The 22,042-nt window shown below is 53.0% G+C and overlaps 9 protein-coding genes and 1 non-coding gene across 10 annotated transcripts; 5 read left to right on the top strand and 5 right to left on the bottom strand.

Annotated features, from left to right (window-relative positions):
• Positions 1–350: 350 nt before the first annotated feature.
• Positions 351–1,733, top strand: SMAC4_00656 (uncharacterized protein). Its single transcript, XM_066089466.1, has 2 exons — positions 351–939; positions 1,059–1,733. The coding sequence occupies exons 1-2, from the start codon at positions 576–578 to the stop codon at positions 1,562–1,564; spliced, it is 870 nt and encodes a 289-aa protein (XP_065947748.1). The 5' UTR covers positions 351–575; the 3' UTR covers positions 1,565–1,733.
• Positions 1,734–3,154: 1,421 nt separating this feature from the next.
• SMAC4_00655 (uncharacterized protein) lies at positions 3,155–4,998 on the bottom strand. Its single transcript, XM_003349719.2, has 2 exons — positions 4,267–4,998; positions 3,155–4,190 (listed from the first exon to the last, which is right to left on the bottom strand). The coding sequence occupies exons 1-2, from the start codon at positions 4,521–4,523 to the stop codon at positions 3,554–3,556; spliced, it is 894 nt and encodes a 297-aa protein (XP_003349767.1). The 5' UTR covers positions 4,524–4,998; the 3' UTR covers positions 3,155–3,553.
• A 366-nt stretch (positions 4,999–5,364) lies between these two features.
• On the top strand, positions 5,365–7,717 carry SMAC4_00654 (uncharacterized protein). The gene is made up of 3 exons (XM_003349718.2): positions 5,365–6,455; positions 6,531–6,639; positions 6,724–7,717. Exons 1-3 carry the CDS (start codon positions 6,309–6,311, stop codon positions 7,566–7,568), a joined length of 1,101 nt encoding a protein of 366 aa, XP_003349766.1. The 5' UTR covers positions 5,365–6,308; the 3' UTR covers positions 7,569–7,717.
• A 329-nt stretch (positions 7,718–8,046) lies between these two features.
• Positions 8,047–8,133, top strand: SMAC4_14093. Its single transcript is given in 2 exon segments — positions 8,047–8,083; positions 8,099–8,133. It is a non-coding gene; the product is annotated as a tRNA-His (tRNA).
• Positions 8,134–8,405: 272 nt separating this feature from the next.
• On the bottom strand, positions 8,406–9,965 carry SMAC4_00653 (uncharacterized protein). Its single transcript, XM_003349717.2, has 2 exons — positions 9,276–9,965; positions 8,406–9,199 (listed from the first exon to the last, which is right to left on the bottom strand). Exons 1-2 carry the CDS (start codon positions 9,592–9,594, stop codon positions 8,574–8,576), a joined length of 945 nt encoding a protein of 314 aa, XP_003349765.1. The 5' UTR covers positions 9,595–9,965; the 3' UTR covers positions 8,406–8,573.
• A 698-nt stretch (positions 9,966–10,663) lies between these two features.
• Positions 10,664–12,151, top strand: SMAC4_00652 (uncharacterized protein). The gene has a single exon (XM_003349716.3). It carries the CDS (start codon positions 10,808–10,810, stop codon positions 12,104–12,106), a length of 1,299 nt encoding a protein of 432 aa, XP_003349764.2. The 5' UTR covers positions 10,664–10,807; the 3' UTR covers positions 12,107–12,151.
• A 23-nt stretch (positions 12,152–12,174) lies between these two features.
• Positions 12,175–13,739, bottom strand: SMAC4_00651 (mitochondrial 54S ribosomal protein uL6m). The gene is made up of 3 exons (XM_024655911.2): positions 13,265–13,739; positions 12,750–12,863; positions 12,175–12,662 (listed from the first exon to the last, which is right to left on the bottom strand). Exons 1-3 carry the CDS (start codon positions 13,551–13,553, stop codon positions 12,295–12,297), a joined length of 771 nt encoding a protein of 256 aa, XP_024511051.1. The 5' UTR covers positions 13,554–13,739; the 3' UTR covers positions 12,175–12,294.
• A 631-nt stretch (positions 13,740–14,370) lies between these two features.
• Positions 14,371–16,375, top strand: SMAC4_00650 (uncharacterized protein). The gene is made up of 4 exons (XM_066089465.1): positions 14,371–14,734; positions 14,793–15,284; positions 15,343–15,782; positions 15,838–16,375. Exons 1-4 carry the CDS (start codon positions 14,641–14,643, stop codon positions 16,309–16,311), a joined length of 1,500 nt encoding a protein of 499 aa, XP_065947749.1. The 5' UTR covers positions 14,371–14,640; the 3' UTR covers positions 16,312–16,375.
• Positions 16,376–16,567: 192 nt separating this feature from the next.
• On the bottom strand, positions 16,568–18,456 carry SMAC4_00649 (uncharacterized protein; the record flags this gene model as incomplete). Its single annotated transcript, XM_003349713.2, has 2 exons — positions 16,568–18,049; positions 18,127–18,456. The coding sequence occupies 2 exons, from the start codon at positions 18,454–18,456 to the stop codon at positions 16,712–16,714; spliced, it is 1,668 nt and encodes a 555-aa protein (XP_003349761.2). The 3' UTR covers positions 16,568–16,711.
• Positions 18,457–19,325: 869 nt separating this feature from the next.
• On the bottom strand, positions 19,326–21,805 carry SMAC4_00648 (uncharacterized protein). Its single transcript, XM_066089464.1, has 2 exons — positions 21,646–21,805; positions 19,326–21,566 (listed from the first exon to the last, which is right to left on the bottom strand). Exons 1-2 carry the CDS (start codon positions 21,756–21,758, stop codon positions 19,436–19,438), a joined length of 2,244 nt encoding a protein of 747 aa, XP_065947750.1. The 5' UTR covers positions 21,759–21,805; the 3' UTR covers positions 19,326–19,435.
• Positions 21,806–22,042: the final 237 nt, after the last annotated feature.

Here is a 22,042-nt window from a genome sequence, read left to right on the forward strand (position 1 = left end):
AGTGGTGTGCACGACTCAGACATTTGGATTTCCCGCAGCAGGAGCAAGGAGAAGGGCTGAAGAGTTTCAATGACTTCCCGTCTCTGGAGACTCTTTCTGAAGATTGCTATTGTTTCGGCACCATCACGTCGAGTTTGAGATCCACGCTATGGGCAATTTGTAAGATACATCCAACACTCGTTCAACAACTTCTGGCAACGTCTAAACCACCCCCATACTGTCTTCTATCAAGAAGATCCAAGGAGCTTCCAGGTGACCATGCACGTGACTTTTGCGTAACTCTCCCGGGGAGCCAAGCTCCCAAACGGCAGGTGTAGTGGTAGGTGGTACAGCGGGTAAAACTACCCTAGCTTCGACCAGTGATTGACGGCAGGTGGTTTGGCGGTTGTTCAAGCATATCGTTCCCGTCCTCGTCGCAAGTTTACCACTCTCTACGCTAGCTTGGAGTCCGAAGTTCGAAGCTCCCCCTCCATCGTGCCACTCTTTCAACCTTCGAGGCTGCTGGCCGCTGTTGTTACGTGATCTATCCATTGGCGCCTGCCTCTCCGGCCTCACCCATTCCCACACCAAACAAGATGGCCAGCAAGCTCTGCAGAAGCAGCAGGGCCCTGGCCTCTGCCCTGCGGTCCGCGAAGCCGTCGTCGTCGTCGTCGTCGTCGCCAGCTATCAGATGCCTCTCGACCACCAGCCGTAACCTCATCAACATGCCCGAAGGCGCCAACCCGCGGCACTTCCCCCGTGAGCCCCAGGGCACCTTGACTGCAGCTCTGGTCAACCCGGCCGACAAGTACCAGTCCAAGGCCGACAATCTCCACAAGTACGGGTCGTGGCTCATGGGCTGTCTCCCCAAGTACATCCAGCAATTCTCGGTTTGGAAGGACGAGTTGACCATTTACATCCCTCCCGCCGGTGTCATTCCTGTCTTTTCGTTCCTCAAGTGTAAGAGATACTTCTACTAGTGGTTCCGGCGCAAGTATTGAGAGTAGAGGTGGCTGAGGGTGGATAGCATGGCCTAAACAAATTGGAGATACATAGCGACTGATTCATGATCCTTGCAGACAACACGGCGGCCGAATACACCCAAGTCAGTGACATCACCGCGGTTGATTTCCCCACCAAGGACCAGCGCTTCGAGGTGGTCTACAATCTGCTGAGCGTGCGCCACAACTCAAGAATCCGCGTCAAGACGTACGTCGACGAGGTGTCCCCCGTGCCCAGCATCACCCCGCTCTACAACGGCGCCAACTGGTACGAGCGCGAGGTCTACGATCTCTTTGGCGTCTTCTTCACCGGCCACCCGGACTTGCGCCGTATCATGACCGACTACGGCTTCGATGGCCACCCGCTGCGCAAGGACTTCCCCATGACCGGCTACACCGAGATCCGCTGGGACGAGGAGAAGAAGCGCATCGTCACGGAGCCGCTGGAGATGACGCAGGCCTTCCGCAACTTTGAGGGTGGATCCAGCGCTTGGGAGCAGGTTGGCAGTGGTATCGACCGCAAGCCCGAGTCCTTCAAGCTCCCAACGCCGAAGCCGGAGACCAAGGTTGACGAGAAGAAGTAAAGGAGAAAGACGGCCCTCGCCTCTCACCACGACTTTGAGCGTGAGGCAGGTATGGAGAGAAGAAGATTGTAGATATTCGCTGGACACGGCAAGCGTTTCTTCATCCAGTTTGGTTGGTCGGTTGGTTCTGCGGGTTTGTGCTTTGTAGATAGTTTGCTCGGAGCACAGGACGAGAGCTACTACGTTTATTTTTTACACTGGAATAGATGGGGACGGAAGTACAGAACGTCCATCGCAGACAACCCCAATCCATGACTCTCCTACTCGGATTATTGTGTGTGCCAGGGCTGGTTGGAATCAGCATGCTGGTAGTGTACGGGAGGTGTTTCCAGAGCTTCATGAATCTGTGCTGACATTTAGACTATCTGATGACTTTCGGTATACGGACCCTCTCAGGACCCTAAGTTGATGGTCCGTTTTCTGAGCTATGTTTTTCACCCCTGGCAAGTCCGCCTCCTTTCTGGTGGTCTAACCAAAAAGCGAAGGTCATAGAGCAAACTTTAGATGGACAAGACGGACGAGTGCAAGCGAGCTGGCTCTAACAGCTGTGTCCGGACCTGCCAAAGACGGTGCTGCCGCTGAGATTACGGGTACGATGTAGGTATAACAACCTGAAGTGAGTAGTTTCTCTCAGTGAAACCGGGAAGGTCAAGCACTCCAGAGTTCGCGAAGCAAATGGCATTGGAATGCCCTTGATGTTTTATGGACAAGATGTCCCCAACGTCAAGGGTCCGGACCAACCCAGCCCTGAGCTTTCCATTTCTGTATAGGCAGTATGTCTGTGATCGAGCTATACCCGTTCACGATTCGATTCGGTTGTATTGGGCTCGTTGCTGTTTGCTTCCCTACACATGAGCAAGAGAATGGGCACCATGGCAGTGCTAAGAATAATCGAGACATAGGTAGGTAGGTGTACGATACTGTAGAATCGCATAGGTATCATACATCCAGCCCATGGCAATGAGTGAATGGACAGTGAGTGACAACTCAGACCATAGACAACTCCAGACCAAATCTCAGTGGCTAGCTACTTCACCCCTGATTGATATATCTCCCCGTCGTCGACGGGGTTTGCTTCTTGAAGCTTAGAGGTAGAAAATGACTGGCCTGCCCCGTAGGTAATACATTAGTTCTTGCCAGCTAGGCTACTATCGATACATAATAGAATGGATGATGGGTGATGGGTGATACAGAAGCTTGTCCGCATGACTTAACAGGATGTTTCACAGCAAGCAACCTACCTACCTACCCCATATTGTAACACTTTCCTCGTTTCCGTTGGCCCTATCGTATCGTGTAATGCTTACGTAGAGGTACATGTAAAGTTTGTGTGACCTTGAGACTCGCAGTGTCGCCGTATTGGGCCAAAGTAGCCCGTCCGACCGACCCTGGTTTTGGAACTCTCAGTCTGTCGATATTCTAGACTACGCTGAGCCGAGCTGCCAGGGAGTCTTTGATGTGCACAGCTGGGATTCAAAGAAGTTGAATGTGCCGATCTTGTCGCATAGCAAGATCTTGTGGATTAGAGGTAGTTTCTCCGTGAAGCAACATGGTGTTCATAACTTCAGTATCAGGGGCATAAAGAGCGAGAATCTTATATCTCACAAGTTTCACACAAGTTGGTGACCATGATGATTCCCTATAGGTATCTATGGACAATGGTGAGCACACACACAGTCAAGAGGCAAGAAGGCCGCATCAAGAATTGTTTCAGTCATCTTCTCATTGCCATCCAAAAAAGTCAACGCTTCTATCTCTCATCATCATACATCCTCCTCGAGTTCCCTCCTCCATGCATGCCGAAAGTGAACCAAAATGCTAAACAAAAAACCGCGGTCCTTTATACAAAAGCCAGTTCCCCATCCTTTTGTGAACACGCCCCCATGATAAATATGTGCGGGTATAAAATGTACATAAAAAAGCAAGAAAGCTCTTTTGAATCTCTCTTTCTCTCTCAAAGACAACCATCAGCAAAGACAAGCGAACAGCTTAAGCCTTGCCCTTGAAGCCCTTGGGAGCAAGGTTGACGTTGTACTCGAGCTCGAGCACGGCCTTGTCGTCACCCTCGAGGGGCTTGAAGGTCACCACGAGATCGTCCTTGACGGCGAAGACGGTGTCGTTGGTGATCCAGGGGTCGTCGCTGGGGTAGAGCTGGGTGGTGCAGCCCTGGTACTCGGGGTGGGTGACCATGATGTGGATGTGGGCGGGGCGCATGGGGTGGCGGTCCATGAGCTGGAGGAGGGCCCACGAGGGACCGTCGGTGGGCAGGGAGTAGGCGGTGGGATGGAGGCAGTAGAACCAGTACTCGCCCTTCTCGTTGGCCTTGAACTTGCCGCGCAGGTTGTTGGGCGTCTGGTTCTGGGGGTCCTGGAAGTCGTACTTGCCGTTGGCGGAGGCTTGCCAGATGTCGAAGACGGCGTTGGGGATGGGCTGGCCAGTGGTGATGTCGCGGATGACACCGTGCATCTTGGTCACGCGGCCGTTGGGGGGCACACCGTCCTGAATGATGGTGCCGCCGTTCTCGCGGAAGGGAGCGTTGGGGGACCAGAAGGGACCGAGAATGGAAGAGGAGGTGGGCTCGAGACCCTCCTCGACGACGATCTTGTGGGCGATCTCATCGACTAGGCTGAAGAAGGGAAGGTTGTTAGTGTGTGATTCTCTTTGATGTTATTGGACATATTGTCCAGGAAGGGTAAACTTACGACTCAAGACCCAAGATATCGGAGAGACGGTGGGCCTCGTTACGGGTCTGGCCAGACTCGGAGTAGATGCGGCCGACCTCGTTGATGAACTTGACACCGACCATCCACTCGTCGATGGTGAGCTCAACCTCGCGAGCGAAGTCGTGGATGTGACGGATCATAGCACCAAGAACCTGACGGTTGCGAGGAGTGGTGTTGGGGCCCATGCCATCAATGACATTCTGGGTGAAGTTGGGGTCGAATCTGTGGGAGGCCATTTTGGATGATATGAAACAGAACTGAGAAGATCAAGAGGATGAAGAAGAAGTTGGAACAGGCAGATCCAGACTTGTAGATGATGATGATGATGTTGATGATGAAGAAAGAAGGAGGAGGGCAAGAAGGATCCTCGAAGGATATTATATACAAAGAGACATGAACCTAATACAGACCAAGACTGTCACCGTATAACTGGGGATCTCTCTTCCCTCTGCTCAACGCACACCCTGGATCTTCATGACATTGTCAAATTGTCGCAACATGATAGGATCGCACACGTTAACCACGCCCCCAGATTGCCCAGGACCCAGGTGCCCAGATGGTGCCATGTGCCTCCATGTTTCCCCGCCGCCCTTGAGAGAGCTCTGGATTCCGGACGGGCTCGCGGCAGGTTGACGTTCCTAAGTCGGCCACGGTGGGGTGTGATGCGAATGTGGGGTTATGGAGAAAGGGAGGCAAAGCGGGAGAAATTTAGCCCTGCCTGTCGTGTTAGCCCCTAACCCTGGATCTTCAAAACTGATGCCGGTTCGCTGCCGTGATCGTTGCAGTTGTCTCCGCTTACAAGGAACTCCCGGTAGCACTCCAATATGAAATCAACCAACATCTTTGTTCCTAAATTGAGTTCACCTTTTTGCTCGTCTGCGGTGAATCACACTCGAGACGTCGGGAGCTGATCCGGTGTGTTTGAAGGCGATCTCGACTTTGTCCAAACGGTGTGAATCTTTTGTCGGTCTTGGCATCTTTCATGCGGCTCATGTCTTGACACTTTGCTGCCCGCAAATCCACTCTTCAGATCTCGGCATTGAGCGGGGAGAAAATAGGAGCTTTGTTTACTTTCCTACCACCAGCCTTCCCATACGACCCCATCACCACAAGATTCAGATGCCGACGGTACCTGTTTAAACAACCCCGATTCTCGATATATTGGATCTGGTTGCCTTCCATGCCGGTAACCAATTTGGTTGCCTTGCAGTAATAGCCGTCTTGCAGGCGGCGTTTCAAAAGAGAACAAACACCACACAACACTCGAGGTGCCGTGTAAAAGTTTACTGAGAGATGGAATGGGATGGGTGAGCCTTTTCCCGCCGGCCTGTTATTGTGCAACACCCAACGACGGGACCCGGACGCAGCAGGGTTCCCATGACAGCTCCCCCGGGCTCGGGAACGGGGCAACGGGGGGTTCCAGTTTTCTTTGGCACAAGCCCCGGTTCGTCCGGCAAGGGAGTGCCTGGTCTCTCTCCCAATCGAATCCGGGGCGTTCTGGACCTTGCAGAGGTGGCAGCTGGGTGGTCGTTACACAAAATCCCACACAAGTCCGCTGTGACCGCTGGGAAAAGCCCGTCAAAACCGGTGCAGTCGAGCGCAGAATCGGGAGCACTCCTCTCTGAAATCTACCGTTGCCGCCTTCCGAGTCCCGTCCTCATGCCCCGTGTAAACATGCTCCCCACAAATTGGATACCGAAAGCTGGGGACCAAAGTGGGGAATGTTCTGAATGGTCACAGCTCCAATTGCAACTTTCGATCATCGATGCAACCCCGTCACCACGTCGCGGCGCGACAGCCGGGCAATTAATGTCGGATCTCGAGTTGAGGGATGGGGTGAACCGGTCGGAGTTTGGGAACAACTTCGTCCGTCAAGGTTCCCGTCTCGAGATATTCCCAATTCCCAAACATCGTACGACAACTCATCCTCCTCGTTTCGCGCTCCGTGATCCTACGCCGGCGTGAACTCTCCTCCAGGTCGCAATCGCCTATTCCTTCCTCCCAGCCGACGTCATTCCAAAATGCCCCTCCACCATTTGATGATTGGTACCTGGACCCCTCCAGGAGCCATCTTCACTGTCCAGTTTGACGACGAGAAGCTCACATGCGAGCTCATCAAGAGAACAGAGATTCCTCAAGATGAGCCGATATCATGGATGACCTTTGATGTATGATCTATCCATCCATCATTGTCCACGAGAGTACTTGCGACTTTGCCTGCTCACAATGGATGGTGGTAACAGCATGAGAGGAAGAACATCTACGGCGCTGCCATGAAGAAATGGAACAGCTTTGCCGTTAAGAGCCCGACTGAGATTGCCCACGAGGCGTCGCATCCCATTGGTGGTCACCGTACGTTTCCCGCAGAAACTCTCATACCACGGCCCAGACCCCAATGTTCCGAGATTAACAAAAAGACTTCTGTGTATGTTACAGCCCGTGCCAACGACGCCGACACCAACACGCGCGCCATCTTCCTCCTCGCGGCCAAGCAGCCCCCCTACGCCGTTTACGCCAATCCCTTCTACAAGTTCGCCGGCTATGGCAACGTCTTCTCGGTCTCCGCGACCGGCGCGCTCGAGAAGAACATCCAGAACTACGAATACCAAGAGAACACGGGCATCCACGGCATGGTATTCGACCCTACCGAGAGCTACCTCTACTCAGCCGACCTGACAGCCAACAAGCTCTGGACGCACCGCAAGCTTCCCTCGGGCGAAGTCGAGCTGGTCGGCTCCGTCGACGCCCCGGACGCCGGCGACCACCCGCGCTGGGTCGCCATGCACCCCTCGGGCAACTACTTGTATGCTCTGATGGAGGCCGGCAACCGCATCTGCGAGTACGTGATCGACCCGGCCACGCACATGCCGGTCTACACGCACCACAGCTTCCCCCTCATCCCTCCCGGGATCCCCGACCGCGACCAGGAGACCGGCAAGGGCCTCTACCGCGCCGATGTGTGCGCGCTCACCTTCAGCGGCAAGTACATGTTTGCCAGCTCCCGGGCGAACAAGTTCGAGCTGCAGGGGTACATTGCGGGCTTCAAGCTGCGGGATTGCGGAAGCATCGAGAAGCAGCTGTTCCTCAGCCCAACGCCCACGAGCGGTGGGCACAGTAACGCCGTCAGTCCGTGCCCGTGGAGCGACGAGTGGATGGCCATCACTGACGATCAGGAGGGCTGGCTGGAGATTTATCGGTGGAAGGACGAGTTTTTGCATAGAGTTGCAAGGGTAAGGATCCCGGAGCCTGGGTTTGGGATGAATGCTATCTGGTATGATTAGTTTGGTTAGTTGTTTCCGTGGTCGGGATTGGATATAAGCAGTGGTGCTAGCTTCTTCATCCATCCATCCTAAGGAAACATCAGCCAGAAGCACCCTGTTAAGTTAAGTTGCCTATGATAATGAAATAAAGTCAAAACAAAAGAATACACTTGTGCATGACCCGCAAAACCAATGTGAGAACAAGCGTCTTTCATCTCCATCACCATCAAGGATGGGTTTGATATTTTGCTGGATAAGCGGAAAAGTAAGACCAATTGAAGGAGAGGAATGCCCAGCTTCCTTTTGATTGTTCGAGATCTAAAGGAGCAATGGATGGCGCTTTGGAGTATCTTCACTCGTTTATCATTCTAGGTTCGCAGAAAATCTCAACATCATCAACACCATCTTTAACATGCCGCTCTGAGCCAGTTGTCAGACCTACCCGGCAGGGGAGCATGACAGATATAGGCACATGCATCCAACCCGTATTTCAATAACAGGGATTGTAGTATAGTGGTCAGTACTTCTCGTTGTGGTTAGTACACAGCGATCCGAGAGGACCCAGGTTCGATTCCTGGCAATCCCACTCTTTTTGCGATTTTTGTCTCGGATATCAGACTTTCTTTCTTTCCGGTTTTCTTTTTTTTGCTGTCATTTTCTTTTTGTGCTTACTGTCTGCAGCAAGATTGAAACTTCGCGGCTAGCTTCGAGGTCTTGTCAAGCAAGCTTGCATGCAGTGCTGGTTGTAGTCGTCCAGTTGGGTTGTTGTTGTTGTTGTTGTTGTTGTATGAATATGTGAATCCTTCCGATGTTTGTAGCAGGTTAGGTGCAGATTATCAAACACTGTACGTTGACATATCTTCGGAAACCACATTCATCGACTCCAAATAAGCTTAAGCAAGATCAAGGGTGTACTCTCATTAAGGCTCTCCTTTTATCCAACATACATTACTCTCCTATATCAAACGCCATCCTCCCCGGTACCAAAACTGCCCAGCACACAACCCCTTCTCCAACCGATTCTCACTACGTAGCCGCCTGCCTATACGGCTCATACCTGGCCGGCCCATGCGGATCATTCTCCGCCAGATCCGTCGACTGGAAGTAATTATCCTGTTGCTGCGAAATGCGACGCGCGCGCTCGGTCTGCCTCGGCCTCCACCAGAGGAAATAGGCCAACGCTCCCGCAACAGCTAACACAGCGAGCGGGATACCAACACCCAGCCCGATTTTGAGGCCGTTGCTACTGCTAGAGCCCGAGGAGTCATTGTCGTCGTCTCCCTTGGAACTTGCAACGGGTGGAGCTGCTGGTGCTGTGGTTGGTGCTGATGAAGCGGTTTGGCCGCTGGTCGGTTTTGGGGAGGAGGGCAGGGAGTCGGATGTTGATGGGCCACCGGTCGTTTGGGTGATAGAACCCGTGGTTGATGCTTTTGTGCCCGTAGCTCTCGTAGACGCAATGCTCAGCGATGGACTTCCGCTGAAAGTCGTGTCGGACACCTGTATGATGGTTTGCGCTAGGCCAGCGCTGATGATGAATGGTCCGGCCCTTTCATCTTTTGTTGAACAGTCGCATTTCCCTTCATTGAAGTCTGCCGCGCAGCAGAATCGATCGTTTCCGCAAGCTGCTAACTTGCCTTTGCGGTTTTCGTTTTCTATCGGGCAAGCGAGTTGATGGTTAGCGAGTTGTTGACATCCTCATGTCAGACCGACTTCCATAGTTGGACCTACCGAGACAAGCACTCCCGCAGATACTGTTATTCCATTGAGGATTTGTACAAGCTCCCCTCTGTACTGCGCCCAGAGTCAAGTTGGGAAACGAGTTGCTTTCCGTCGTCGCGATGCAGAGCGCATTGCTGAAACATGTCCACCCTGCCGGACAGCAAGAGGAAACGGGAGCGTTGAAGGCCTGGCAAGCAAAGTATCCTGGTGCGAACTCGCCGCCTGGAAAGTAACACGGCGCATTTGGGTCGGCTCGTACTTGTCGCGCTACTTGTACCGCTAGGTACAAGAGGATCGTGGAGATGGATGAGGTAGTAGGAGGGATCATTGTTGTGAGTAGCGCATGCTCTTTGGATATCAACAACAAAACCCGGAAACAACACAAAAAACGGGAAAGGGAAGAGATTGATCGAGCTGAGATATCAGGAAATGCAAACTCGATAGGAGTGAAAACAAACCAGGACGCCACGGCGGCATGTCCATACTTATCAAATGACCAGCGACACCGTGAGGCTGGCGGTTGGGTTATGACAGGGCCTCTTCAGCTCGACTGTCGCGCCGACGTGATTGCGTTAGAAAGGCAATAGTCTGAAGCGCATGGCAACACACCATCGTCGAGAAGACCTCCCCTCTTTCATGAACGGGGTCTGGTACCGTCCTCCCACGCTCTGGTTCCTCGTTCGACATCCCTCATTTCAGCATCAGTCGGTGGCGGCTGTGAAATACTTTGAGTGGCAGTGTCGCATATTTAAGGAAGCGCGAGGCGAATTGAGGAAAGCGTGAAGCAACAATTGAACACAACGATTGTGATGGTGTCCCCAGAAGCGCTTTGAGTTGCTGGAAGTTGATCCAGGCAAGCCACTTGGCTTGGCAGGCTGCGGGATGGTTGCTGCAGCTTTTCCGAGCTCGGTTGGGTCGTTGTTTGGAATGGGATGAATTGGACCCTCGGCCAGGTTCCCTTTTTCATCGATAAGGAGGTGGGAAAAATAGGTAAGGTGTTGCGAGGTTCGTTTTGAGTTCATCCAGATCGATTGACCTTCGTCTGGGAATTAAAAATCACAAATCCCATAGAAAGGTGGTGATGACGATGGAGTCTAAGCCAGGAGAAGAGCTCTCTCCGAGTTCGGGGCTCCCTGGCTCATCCAAGGGTGCCCGTATGCAACATGGAAGGTCCCTGAACCGAGCCATGTCATCATTGCCGTTTTGACGGACATTCCCGCAGGAGGGCCAAATCGAAGAAAGAAGCATCAAGAACCGAGTGAAAACATTGAGGAACCTACCTCTAAGTAAACAAAACATTTAGAAATTCTGTTGTCTGCATTTGTGGAAAGAGCGCTTGGTGGCACTGCGGAGACCAAAAAAAGACAAAAAGGGCAGTCATACGTCAACAGCTTCGCCGCTACAAAACGAGTGCGGGGAACATTGGACAACCAGATCGGAATCCAAGAGAGTTCAACCACTCAACAACTTGAACGACGAAATACTTATTCCGGTTACGGATTAAAATTCTCTGGGTTTCATCGATCCTCTCTCTCGGCTGAATGACTGTGGATAAGAAGAAGATCAGACAGCAGCAACAGAAAAAGACATCCTCCCACATATTCTACTCCAAAGTTCTCTTCGTTCTCTCACTCGCAATCCTCATCCTGGCGATCTTCACTTCAAGAATCATCTCCTCCTTCCCCCGGCTCTCCCTGATTGCCACCCATCTGACCGGCAGTACTACTACCAATACAACAATAGTAGCCACCAGCCGTTCAACAATCACAACCATGTCCTCCTCCCAGTACGCAAAGGAGCTCGAGGTAGCTCAGCTCGCCGTCCAGCGGGCCGCCCGCCTCACCAAGCGCGTCTTCCACGAGAAGGCCAAGGGCACCGTCTCCAAGGACGACAAGTCCCCCGTGACCATTGGCGACTTTGGCGCTCAGGCGCTCATCATCAGCGCGCTCAAGGCCAACTTCCCTTCAGACGAGATCGTGGCCGAGGAGGAGGCCGCTCAGCTGCGCGAGGACACCCCGCTGCGGGACCAGATCTGGGAGCTCGTCAAGTCCACCAAGCTCGACGACGAGGCTGCCGAGCAGCTCCTCGGTGGCGCCATCAAGGATGCCGATGCCATGCTGGAGATCATCGACCAGGGCAACAGCAAGGGCGGCGCCAAGGGCAGGATATGGACTATCGACCCCATCGACGGCACCAAGGGTTTCCTGCGCGGTGGACAGTATGCCGTGTGCTTGGGACTGATGGTGGACGGTGATGTCAAGGTTGGCGTTCTCGGCTGCCCCAACCTGCCTGTGGACGACGCTGCGCCGTTGACTGCGGATATCGGCACCAACGCAACTGACGAGGGCATGGGCGTCATCTTCTCGGCCGTTCAGGGCCAGGGCGCGACCAGCAGACCCCTGGGCACCGCTGGTCTTGCCGAGGGCAAGTCCATTGCCATGAAGCCTATCACTGAGATGTCCAACGCGAGCTTCTGCGAGAGCGTGGAGGCGGGTCACTCGGATCAGGGCGTGGCTGGACAGATTGCGAAGAAGCTCGGTATCACCAAGCCTAGTGTGCGGATGGATTCCCAGGCCAAATACGGCTCTATTGCTCGCGGCGCGGGTGACATCTACCTCCGTCTGCCTACTTCCAAGTCTTACCAGGAGAAGATCTGGGATCACGCTGCCGGAGATCTGATTGTGCGCGAGGCTGGCGGACAGGTCACTGACGTGAATGGAAACCGTCTGGACTTCAGCGTCGGTCGCACGTTGGCGGAGAACAAGGGTGTCATCGCGGCGCCTGCTGCCGTCCACGACCAGGTCATCAAGGTCGTTCAGGAAGTCCTTGGTCAGCAGTAAAAAAACATCTCTCTAGTGTGGTAGTGTACAAAGGTTATGGCAGGTATCGGGACCCCGTTGTGAGGCCATATGTGTGTGTGTGTGTGTGTGCCAAGAAAATGGACTAAATGTACAATATACCCCCCCTTTATCATCATGATCAACAACAACATCATCAACCACCAAAAGCCACAGCAGCAGCGCGTCCTCTATTTGATCTTCTTCTGCTTCAACTTGATGGTCTCGCCGTTGACAAAGATACCCTTACCCTTGTACGGTTCCGGTACACGCCACCTCCTGATGTCGGCGGCAAAGGTCATGACCTGCTCTCTGTTGATGCCCTCGAGCAAGATTCTCGTCGGCTGCGGCGTGCTGGCCTTGATGCCCTCGGGGACGCCCATCTCGACGGGGTGGGAGAAGCCGAGCTTGAGGCAGACGAATTGCTGGCCGGGGTACTCCTCCTTCTCGGGGCGGGTGTCGATGGTGGCTCTGTAACCGATACCGACCAGGCGCAACACGGCCGTGTGACCTTCTGATACACCCATAATGAAGCGGTTAAGGTACGCCCATGTCGTTCCTGTATGTCGAGAGAAAATCAAATCGTCAGCTGGGCCGCTCCCGTGAATTTCGACGTGACGTCTTGTGGAAAGAGTGTTTTCCGTACCCCACATCTCTCGCTGCTGCTTCTCGTCCCGGTTCGCTACGCTGAGAGTCGCTCTCCTCGCCTCGACGTCGTGGTCGATCTTGATGAAGTCGGGGATGTCCATCTCGAGTTGTCCTGTAATATAGCAAAGCGCATAGGTGCGATATGTCAGCCTGTTTGTTCATTTTCCTGTCCTGGTGCCTTTCTTCCTCATGCGCGTGCTCGTGAAACCACCCATAGACTGTGTTCTCCTAACCATGCCCCTCCGGTCTACTGCACCAGCGCCAGTTCCACGGTACTGCAAAGACTCGAGCTACCCAGAATCCAGGCTGCAGGGTTGAGGGTCTTCAAAAACCACGTGCGCGCTTCTTGACGGGCGTGAAATGCAACGGGCAGACCTTAACCCTCTGGTTTCTGCACGACCTGGATTTTGTATATCTCGAGTCCTTGCGGTATAACCTCCTCCCCGAACAAAAGACAACCCGATGCTTTCTTTCTTTCTGTCTGCCCAAGCAAAGGAACGCAACAAAACTAACCCAACGGGCCCTGCACGGTAATCTTGCGCTTAGGCTGCTGCTTCCACTGCGTCATGTCGCGCTTGATGAAGGGCTCGCCAATGGTGATCTCGACGCCGGGAGGGATGCTGAGCGGGGTGCGGCCGAGCTTGGACGGGCGGGTTGTCGTCGCGGAGAAGTTGCGCCGGGCGGCGGCGGCGGCAGTCTGCTGGAAAGCCGGCACGAGGAAACCGGGGAGAGTGACGACGGTGGAAGAGGCAGAGGCAGAGGCAGCGGCCTCAAGGACCCTCCTTCGGCTTGGGGCGAACATCGTGATGGTGGTGGGCGTCGTCGTCGTTCGTCTCCGTCGGGGGAGGTTTGGGCGCGATGCTGCGGGAGCGGAATTGGCGAAGACGCGGCGCTCGTCTCCAATTCGGGGGCCGGAGGTTCTGGCAATCAGTCGCTCGCAAGGGCAGCCGGCCGGTAGGTGGGATGGACCGCGGGTGGATCTTCACGGCAGAGCTCCAAAAAATGTATCGGACCTGGGCGCGGCATGAGCGATGCAGTCAAGTGATTGGCTGCAGATAGGTAAGGGTTAGGGTCGTATCCTCGTAGTCATGAAGTTGCTATCCACCTAGATTTGGGAACGACGACAACACCAACGGACGTTATTCCATCCGACACCATTCATCTGGAGTAACTGGAAACTTTTGGGGAATATTTGCGAACACTGTATGTGGAACTATGGCAAACAAACGCTTGTCCCAGGATATTCAGATGGAATGGTTTCTCTTCCTCGACAACCGTGCAGCTTTCCGATGACAACTTTGGCGGATGCCACCCTCAGGACATCATCACCACCCAGGACACCCGCCACGGTCGAATTCGTCCAAACTATCATGGACGAGCTGTTTGTATTTTATTAATACCGGATGATAGGTGTGTAAGACATCAGTGGTGTCAAGGCAAATGATCTACATCCCCAGTCCTGTCCAGGCTCGCCTCTGCTGGAGACGAGACCTCCATATCAGATGATTAAGAGTCAGCCTAGTCGAGCTCGACAAACAACCGCAGCCATCTTCGATGTGAACATCATGTGAAACTATTCACCGGAACATTCTCATGGTTTAAAATTAAGTGATTCTCTTCTTCGCTTAAGTCAAGTCAGCTTCTCTTTCCTCAGGAAGTCGCGATCGCTAACGTACCCTCGTACACCTTCCCTGTCCTGGATCACTCCTTCCTTCTCTTCAAAAATTTTCAGTTGCATGGCCACAAACTTCGACCGCCAAATTGCAGTATCAATATTGCGAGTTTTTTCAATCTTTTCCTTGCCGATTTTCCTTGAACGGAGCTCCTTTGAACGCCCTTGACTCTCGAAATATCATCATCAGCTCGTCGCATACACTCACGCAACAACCATGGTCAGGCCTCTTCTCTTCGCAGCTTTCTGTGCCGCTACGGCAACAACCACTCAAGCCTTCTCCTGGGGAAGTGAAAGAAGAGTGGCAGTTCGTAAGTTAAACTTGCAAAGGAAAACATCCAAGGCCTCGCTAACTTGACCACGACACAGCCGACCATCAAGTACACCTCGACCGCGATATCCAACCTTCAGACTTGCTTCGAGAATCTTCACGCCCACCAAACATTTACGCCGTTGCCCTAAGTGAACTCCAAGAACTTGAATCGGAACCGTTTTGCCATCGTGTCGCCGCCCGACTCCTCGTCAACAACTGCCAGCTAGTAGACGGAAAGAACGACGCCACGATACTCACAGACACTGGCCGACAAGTTCGTGACTTTGTGGATTCCTACGCCGCCAGTCTAGCGATATGTGATCTGGAGCGAGGCAGGTTTAATATCCCGGCGCAATGTGCCAAGTTTCGCGAACCAGCCCTGAGTCAGATTGCGATCCGGGATAAAGCGCAACTCCACGTTAGCAGTCATGAGATCGACCATTGTCTGTCTGCCATGAAATCGTCAGATGCTGCGTGGAATACGTGGATCAGTTACCGACACAAGGCCTTGCGGTTCTGCGAGGCGGCCAGAGCGGATAATGAGAAAGGTAGGATATCTGGGTCGAGATGGACGATCTGAAGATCACGGCTGACACGCGTTTACAGCACAAAGCATTGTCCTTTACCAGCGACTTACCAACGTCATGAGAAACCTTACAGAAGGAGTGGAAGACGAACTTCACAAGCGAATGGATCAACTTGACCTTCGAACACAGGAATCCATCAAGAATCTCGATAACCTCACACCACAGATCGACAAATTGAGAGATGGACTTGCCATGGTTCATGACTATCTGGCGACCGATGTTGGAGCAGTACTTCGAAGGTCTTCTGCCTCTCTACACGACAGCCAACAACAAGCCGAAGACCTACAGAAGCTGCTCAACATACTGCTCACCGGTGTTCTCGACGGTCACTCAAAAGTTGCCCACGCACACGAACATGCGCTCCAACAAGTCTCCGTTCGAGCGAACGATGATATCGGCGCCCTAGTTGCGGTAGTTGCCACAGCTGCGGCATCAACCACCGCACTGCAACAACAAATCGTAAGCCATCTCCCTTGCATCGATCCTCATATACATCGTGGCTAACACAAAACAGGAACTCTCCAACCAACAAGCCGCCGCCCTAGCCCGCCGTCAAGACAACCTCGAGCAAGGAATGGACCGCCTCCTAGCCGTCACCGAGACTCTCGCGACCAAATACGAAGACCAAACACAAAGACTCCAACAAGCCTCCAATATCACCAACGAGATTCTCGACATACTAGAGGACACCGCCGAAGCAGCATCATTGGTCAACGAATCCTTCCTAACCGGTGCCCCATCGCGCAGCTGGTGGCCGTACCTCGTTTGCCCTACTGCTTCTCTCGTCATGGGATCGTATGGCCTACCACCCTCTGCTATTCGTAACCTCGCTCTGTTGGCGCTCGGTGAGGTAGCTGGGTTTATGGTTTCGTCGTATGAGCAGATTGCTGGTGCTTTGCAGTCTTTTGAAGGCCCTCTTTATTCGTCGATTTGGCAGGTCGCCGTAAACACAACTGCAAACACCACTGCATCCATACCATCACTCTAGCGTCTTAGTGTTGCTCTGGAACTTTTGGGGGACGTACATATCTTTACTTACGAAGCGTGGAACCATATACTTAGGAACTTTTCATACACGCTATATTTGATGGTATATATCGATGGTACTTGGGAGACGGGACGTGATAGCTTGACTCAACTACGGGTGATGAGCAGAAAATCTAGCACCACGGACCATGGACTGGCATTGAGCCTGTCACTACTCCTTCAGGCGGACACAGAAGATTGGGAGATGGGTAGATGCTATAAAGATTATTGAGTTTCCCTTAGTTTTAGGTCTCTTTGAATTTACTTAGGTAACAACGATCAAAAACAATGCCTGCCCCCTTTAGGACTGACACACTTCTCAACAGCCTTTCTCTCCTCCATTATCAAACACCACAACTCTCTCACAACACAGCAAACAACACACTCCCAACAACCGCAACAACCATCGATCTTCCAACACCCATCCACTCACTACCACTTCCGTTTCTCTTCATGCGCATCGGGACAGCGGCACTATCGCTATCACCATTGGCACTTCCACTCCCACTTCCAACCCCTCCATTTCCATCATCATCATCATCATTATCACCCTTCACCTCCCCAACCTGCTTCAAAACCCACACATCCCCCTTGTCATCATCCGTCATCCAAATCCTCCCCTCTCTATCATCCACCGCCAATCCCACCGGCCTAAAACACTGGTCCGGACACTTGGTCACATCCCGATTCCACATGACATCCACCAGACTGTTTGTGCTATCGCTCGCCTCGACCGGTTCTCCCTTTGTAACATCGAACCGGACAGCGGATAGTTTGTACCCGGCCGGGGTAGATCGGTCCCAGGAGCCGTGGAAGGTGATGTACGCTAGAGTCCTATTATTATTTTTGTTACTGAACTTGATATCGAGCGGAGCCGTATGGGCGGGGAAAGTGAGGCGGGGAGGAACAAAGTTTGCAGAGGAGCAGGAAGTGTCGGAAGCTGTGATGTTGATGGGTTTTGCTTGCGGAACTGAAGAAGAATCAGAGGATGATGGCAAAAAGGGGATAGAGTAAGGCGTTGAGTCGTGGGTAAATTGGGAGCCGGTTTTGAGGTTTCCCAAGGAAGGGAACGGAGAAGGAGTAGAGGAGTTGTAGAGGGCTAGACAATAGGGGTAGCCGTGGTTGCCGCCCCCTTGACCTTGTGTGGTGTCCGAAGAAGAAGAGGAAGAAGGAACACGAAGAACACCATGGTAATTCATTTCCTCTCCGGGACTGTCTTCGTGAATGTCCACGTCGAAACGCCTAATGCCATCCGCGCTGTTCTCGACGCTGTAGATGCCCCCCGTGTTGGGCTCCTCGGCTACTCCGACCGAGTTGCGCAGGCCCCAGCCGATGGTCCAGCCTTCGCTGGGGTAGTCGTATACTTTGCCACCACCACCGCCGGATGTGCTGAGGTTGGGGTCGGAGATATCAAAGGCTCGGATCTGCGAGATGCCAGAGGAATGGTCGGTGGCGCCGTTATCGAGGTTGCTCCCGCTGCCGCGCGAGACGAGCAGGATCCCCGGCTGTTTGCGTGAGAGGAGGAGTGTCCGGGTGGAGTGGCCGCCGCCGACGTTCGTCATGTTGCTGATGAGCGTCTTGGGGGACTTCTCGTCGCTGACACTGACGGCTTCTGCGTCGTAGGCCCAGCTGTAGACTGAGTTGGAGGTGGAGGCGTAAAGGGTTTTGCCATCGACTGAGAGCTCGATGCCATGGTTGAGCTGGTGTGTGTTAGTCCCATTTTCCATATCATTTCGTAGAAAGGCGATTCTCAGCCGAGACAGAAAGCATATCTTACATCACTCATCGACACAAGAGTTGTCGTCTTCTCCACAGACAAACACGGCCATCCATCGTCCTTGATAGTCAAGTGGGTAATCCCCTTGCCACTCTCAACGACCAGTAACCTTCCTTTCGAATCGACGATGACGCCTCTCGGCCTCTTGAGTCCGGTAGCCACCAGCCGGGCTTCGTAACCGTCTCGGACAACCGGTGCAGGATATGACGCAGGTACGGGCGCCGGGCACGTTGACGCTGCTACTCTCCGTGCTTGGACGACATCGCTGGAGAGCCAGAATAACAAAGGGGGCAGCATGAGGGCCGTGGATTTCCAACTTGTCGAAAACATCATGAGCAGCTTGGTGCGAGCCCTTAACCTCTCATATAGACGTATAAGCGAATGGATCAGTAAGTAATATAGCTTTCCCAATTCGGGCAAGCCGTCGGTAGAGATTGGTCAAGTGTAGGGAGGGTATCTATGCATGCCATCCAGTCAGCCTCTCATGTAGGATTTTATCTTGATGCCTGGATGCAAGTGGGCAGTTGCGGGTTGGTTGCACAATCAAGAGATGCCGGGGAAATTAAAATAGATACACAAGGTCCGGCCGCTCTGGGCATGAAGAAGAGCGAAGCTTTCCGCTTTGACATGTCAGGATGTCGCCAATTGACCTGATGATGGACATATAAGGACGGAAGTTCTCTGTTGCCGTGCAAAGTATAAAGTGATATAGCATGACGTGGAATACACAAGGATGAAGGAGGAGCTTGAACAACCAGAAGCTGGCATGATAATGCAGAAGGAGATAAATGTATGTACCTTTAATTTCCGCGGATCCTCCGTTATAGAAGGGGTGGTTGATGACAAGATGCCCCAGTGTACAGTATGTCGGCAGAAAATGAAGCCGGGATAAAGGTTGTACTTGTATTCAAAGATATGTCTGAAATTGTGTGGCTGGTGATGTCATTCCAGTTCCAGAGACTCAGCTCGGGAAGGAGGTGCTCTGTGTCGTCTGAGCTGTGTTGCTGTTTGGCCCAGTACTGGCTGGGCAAGAGGCAGTTAGTCATCCGGAAAAGGAAAGATACCTTGGCTCTTGCTTCAGACAGCAGCCACGAGAGAAGGTCCGAACATTCCTTCATCATGCGGTCGCTTTTCTGACGAATCGCCAGTTAACAACACGCGTTAAAGAAAGGGGAAGTAAGCATGCAGACAAACCGGACGCGGGGCATAATATGTCTCGAACTTTGGAGCAACACTTACTCCATAATTATGACCTCCTGATTTATGATGAAACGCCCTCTGAACACCTAGCACGAGGGTCTCCGTTTGCTTACCCATTCCGGTTCCTCAGCCCACCTTTCTTCTTTGCGGCCCTGACCCCTCTGAGCTCATCATTCAGCGTCTCGATCAGTCGTTCCAGGATCCACTCGGCCTCCTCCTGGGAGCTCATCAGCGGACTCCTGCTACCGACCCAGCTCCACCTCGCCCGTTCCTTCTCCTCCAGCTCATCCTTACTCTTACTGCTAAGATGAGTGTGAGGCTTACGGTGCTTAGCTGCGTCGCTCTCGTCCTCCCCGATGAGTCTCAGGTACCATGCCCACTCCTGGAAAGTGTACTTCCGTGGCGGGTGGCTCTTGAGGTGCTGCGTTACCCGCCCGATCTCTTCGATCAGCGTGAGGTGGTACTCGGCCGGGTCCGTGGGGATCTGGGGCAAGTCCTGGCGTGGTATAGAGACGGCACGCGTCATTCTGGGAAGCTGAGAAGTTGCCTTGGAGTTCTCATCGTACGGGTCCTCGTCATCCGTGTTTCCCATCTTCTTTGACCGGCTGTTTGATCTCTTTCCTGGCGTAGTAGTGGTAGTAGTAGCGGAGTCATCGAAGCGTACGGTTCGATCACGACGATCGCCGCCGCCGCCGCCTTCCGCGTTACCCTCGACTCGCCTCTTATGTGTATCTTCATCTCTTGCATTATTTGCCTGCTTTTGTTTTTTCGCACCCGTGTTCGCACCTTCGGCGTCAAGATCGGCTTGGTCTTGAGCCAACTCGCCCTCGTCATCGTCATCCTCGCTGCTGTACCTGTGGCGCTGTGAGTCTCCAAGTATTCCTGGTGGAGACTCCTGGATATCCTCGGTGAACAGCTTTCCATGAGAAAGAGCGCCGATTACCGCTTTAAACTCGCTCCTGAAGCCTCGCTCGCTAGGAAGAATGGTGATGGTGGCCACTTTGTCAGTGGCGTCTTTGATGCCTTTGACAATGGTATCTCCTGCGTTAGAGATTAAGACTGTCATGGTCGGAAGTGCAAGGAGTGCCCAGAAGACCCAAAAGGACTTTCCGGCGTTTGATATTGGTGTGATGTCTCCGTACCCGATGGTCGTCAGACTGACATATGCCATGTAAAAGGTGTCAAAGTAGGTCAAATTTTGATACTGTCGCTCACACACCTGGAAGACTTTGGCGCCGACCAGCCATAAGACCAACCACGTGCTGGTAGAGATAGCCAAAGCAATCCAGCGATGCCTATGAGCCGCCTGCTTTTGGATCTTTCTCATCAGCTCAAATTCGGATTGTCGTCTTTCGAACTCGGTCAGACCTGAGCTGGAAGACAGTTCTGGGGAATCCCCTATGGGCCTAAGTATCCCATCCTTTCCCTGCTTGGCCATTTTCCTTAGCACACGGTGTCTGAGTTTTTCCACCATTCGTGCATCAAGTCTTCTCTTGCCGCGCTCAAGCATAAGGCTGCGGATGGATCCAATAACGAGACCCAAACTGATAATGCCAACCAGGGAGTACGGGAAGAGCAGGGCCCTTCCGAGGGTGGAGGTGGGGTTGTTGTCGCCGAAACCCACGGTGAAGAGCGTAACGGCCGCCCAGTACATGCCGTCAAGGTAGTTCCATCCTTCAGTATTTGAGAAAATAAGAGCACCTAGGTGGAGATAGATAAGGAAGGAGATGGTCTGTAACATCAGCGTCCTCTGACTGGGGGTGAGCATGAAGTCCTTTTCATAGTGCCCGGCTTGGGACCCCCAGACGGTAATCACCATGAGCGAGGCGACCACGAAGTACAACACTGCCGCGTAGATGCCGTAGAAGTAAGCCTGAGACCAGATGAAGTAGTTAGTCTCCGGTTTCAGCGGTCCGGCTGTTGTACTTGCGAGCGCTATCAGACATATGGATGAGAGGTACCATCCGACAATGGTGACAGGTTGGGCGATGGAGAACCGGAGCCTCCTGGTCATGTTGAGGAGCAAGGCCAGGTTGGAGATTAGCGCAATGGCAAGTTGAACAGCGTTGATGGCGATCAGCCAGGCCGGGTCTTTGATGAAGGTGGCGGTATCGATGTCGGCTCCTTTGGTGTAGTTTTGTCTCCATGGTCGGACGAGAGCACAGATACTGAAGGCACTTGCAACGGGCCCCAGTGTGCCTGCGACCATGGGAAAGGCAGCCGAGGCAAACCACCATCGACTTGACAAGAGTTCAGAGTGTCAGTATCAAAGTATCGTACCGAGACCGAGTATCTGAGGATCTGTTCCATCTGACTCACCTAGGGTCTCGATGGGCCTGATCTTCTCCCATACGCTCGGGAAGTGAGGCCTTGTATTGCTCATCGACCGCATTGAGATGTTCCTCCACATTCTCACCACCGGCGTCCTCCATATCGTTGGATACAGAATATTAGGGCTATTATTAAGGCAATAATGTAACGAATGGTAGTAATTGTAAAGCGAAAGTATCTTAGGGCATGCCAGATGTGTTCCCCTATAGACGCGTGTTGTTGTTTGTGTTCAATGTCATCGTCGTATTATTGTAGCATCATGGCGGCAAGGACGAAGCAGGATCATGAACAAATATCGGTGATGGTCCATTGGGACTACCTTGGTCAGAAGTTGGTTTCTTGAAACTTTGGCATGGGAGCCCTTTCCAAGCTGGAAGACGATGTC

The sequence above is a fragment of the Sordaria macrospora genome, chromosome 7 (assembly GCF_033870435.1).
Source record: "Sordaria macrospora chromosome 7, complete sequence".
Classification (NCBI taxonomy): domain Eukaryota; kingdom Fungi; phylum Ascomycota; class Sordariomycetes; order Sordariales; family Sordariaceae; genus Sordaria; species Sordaria macrospora.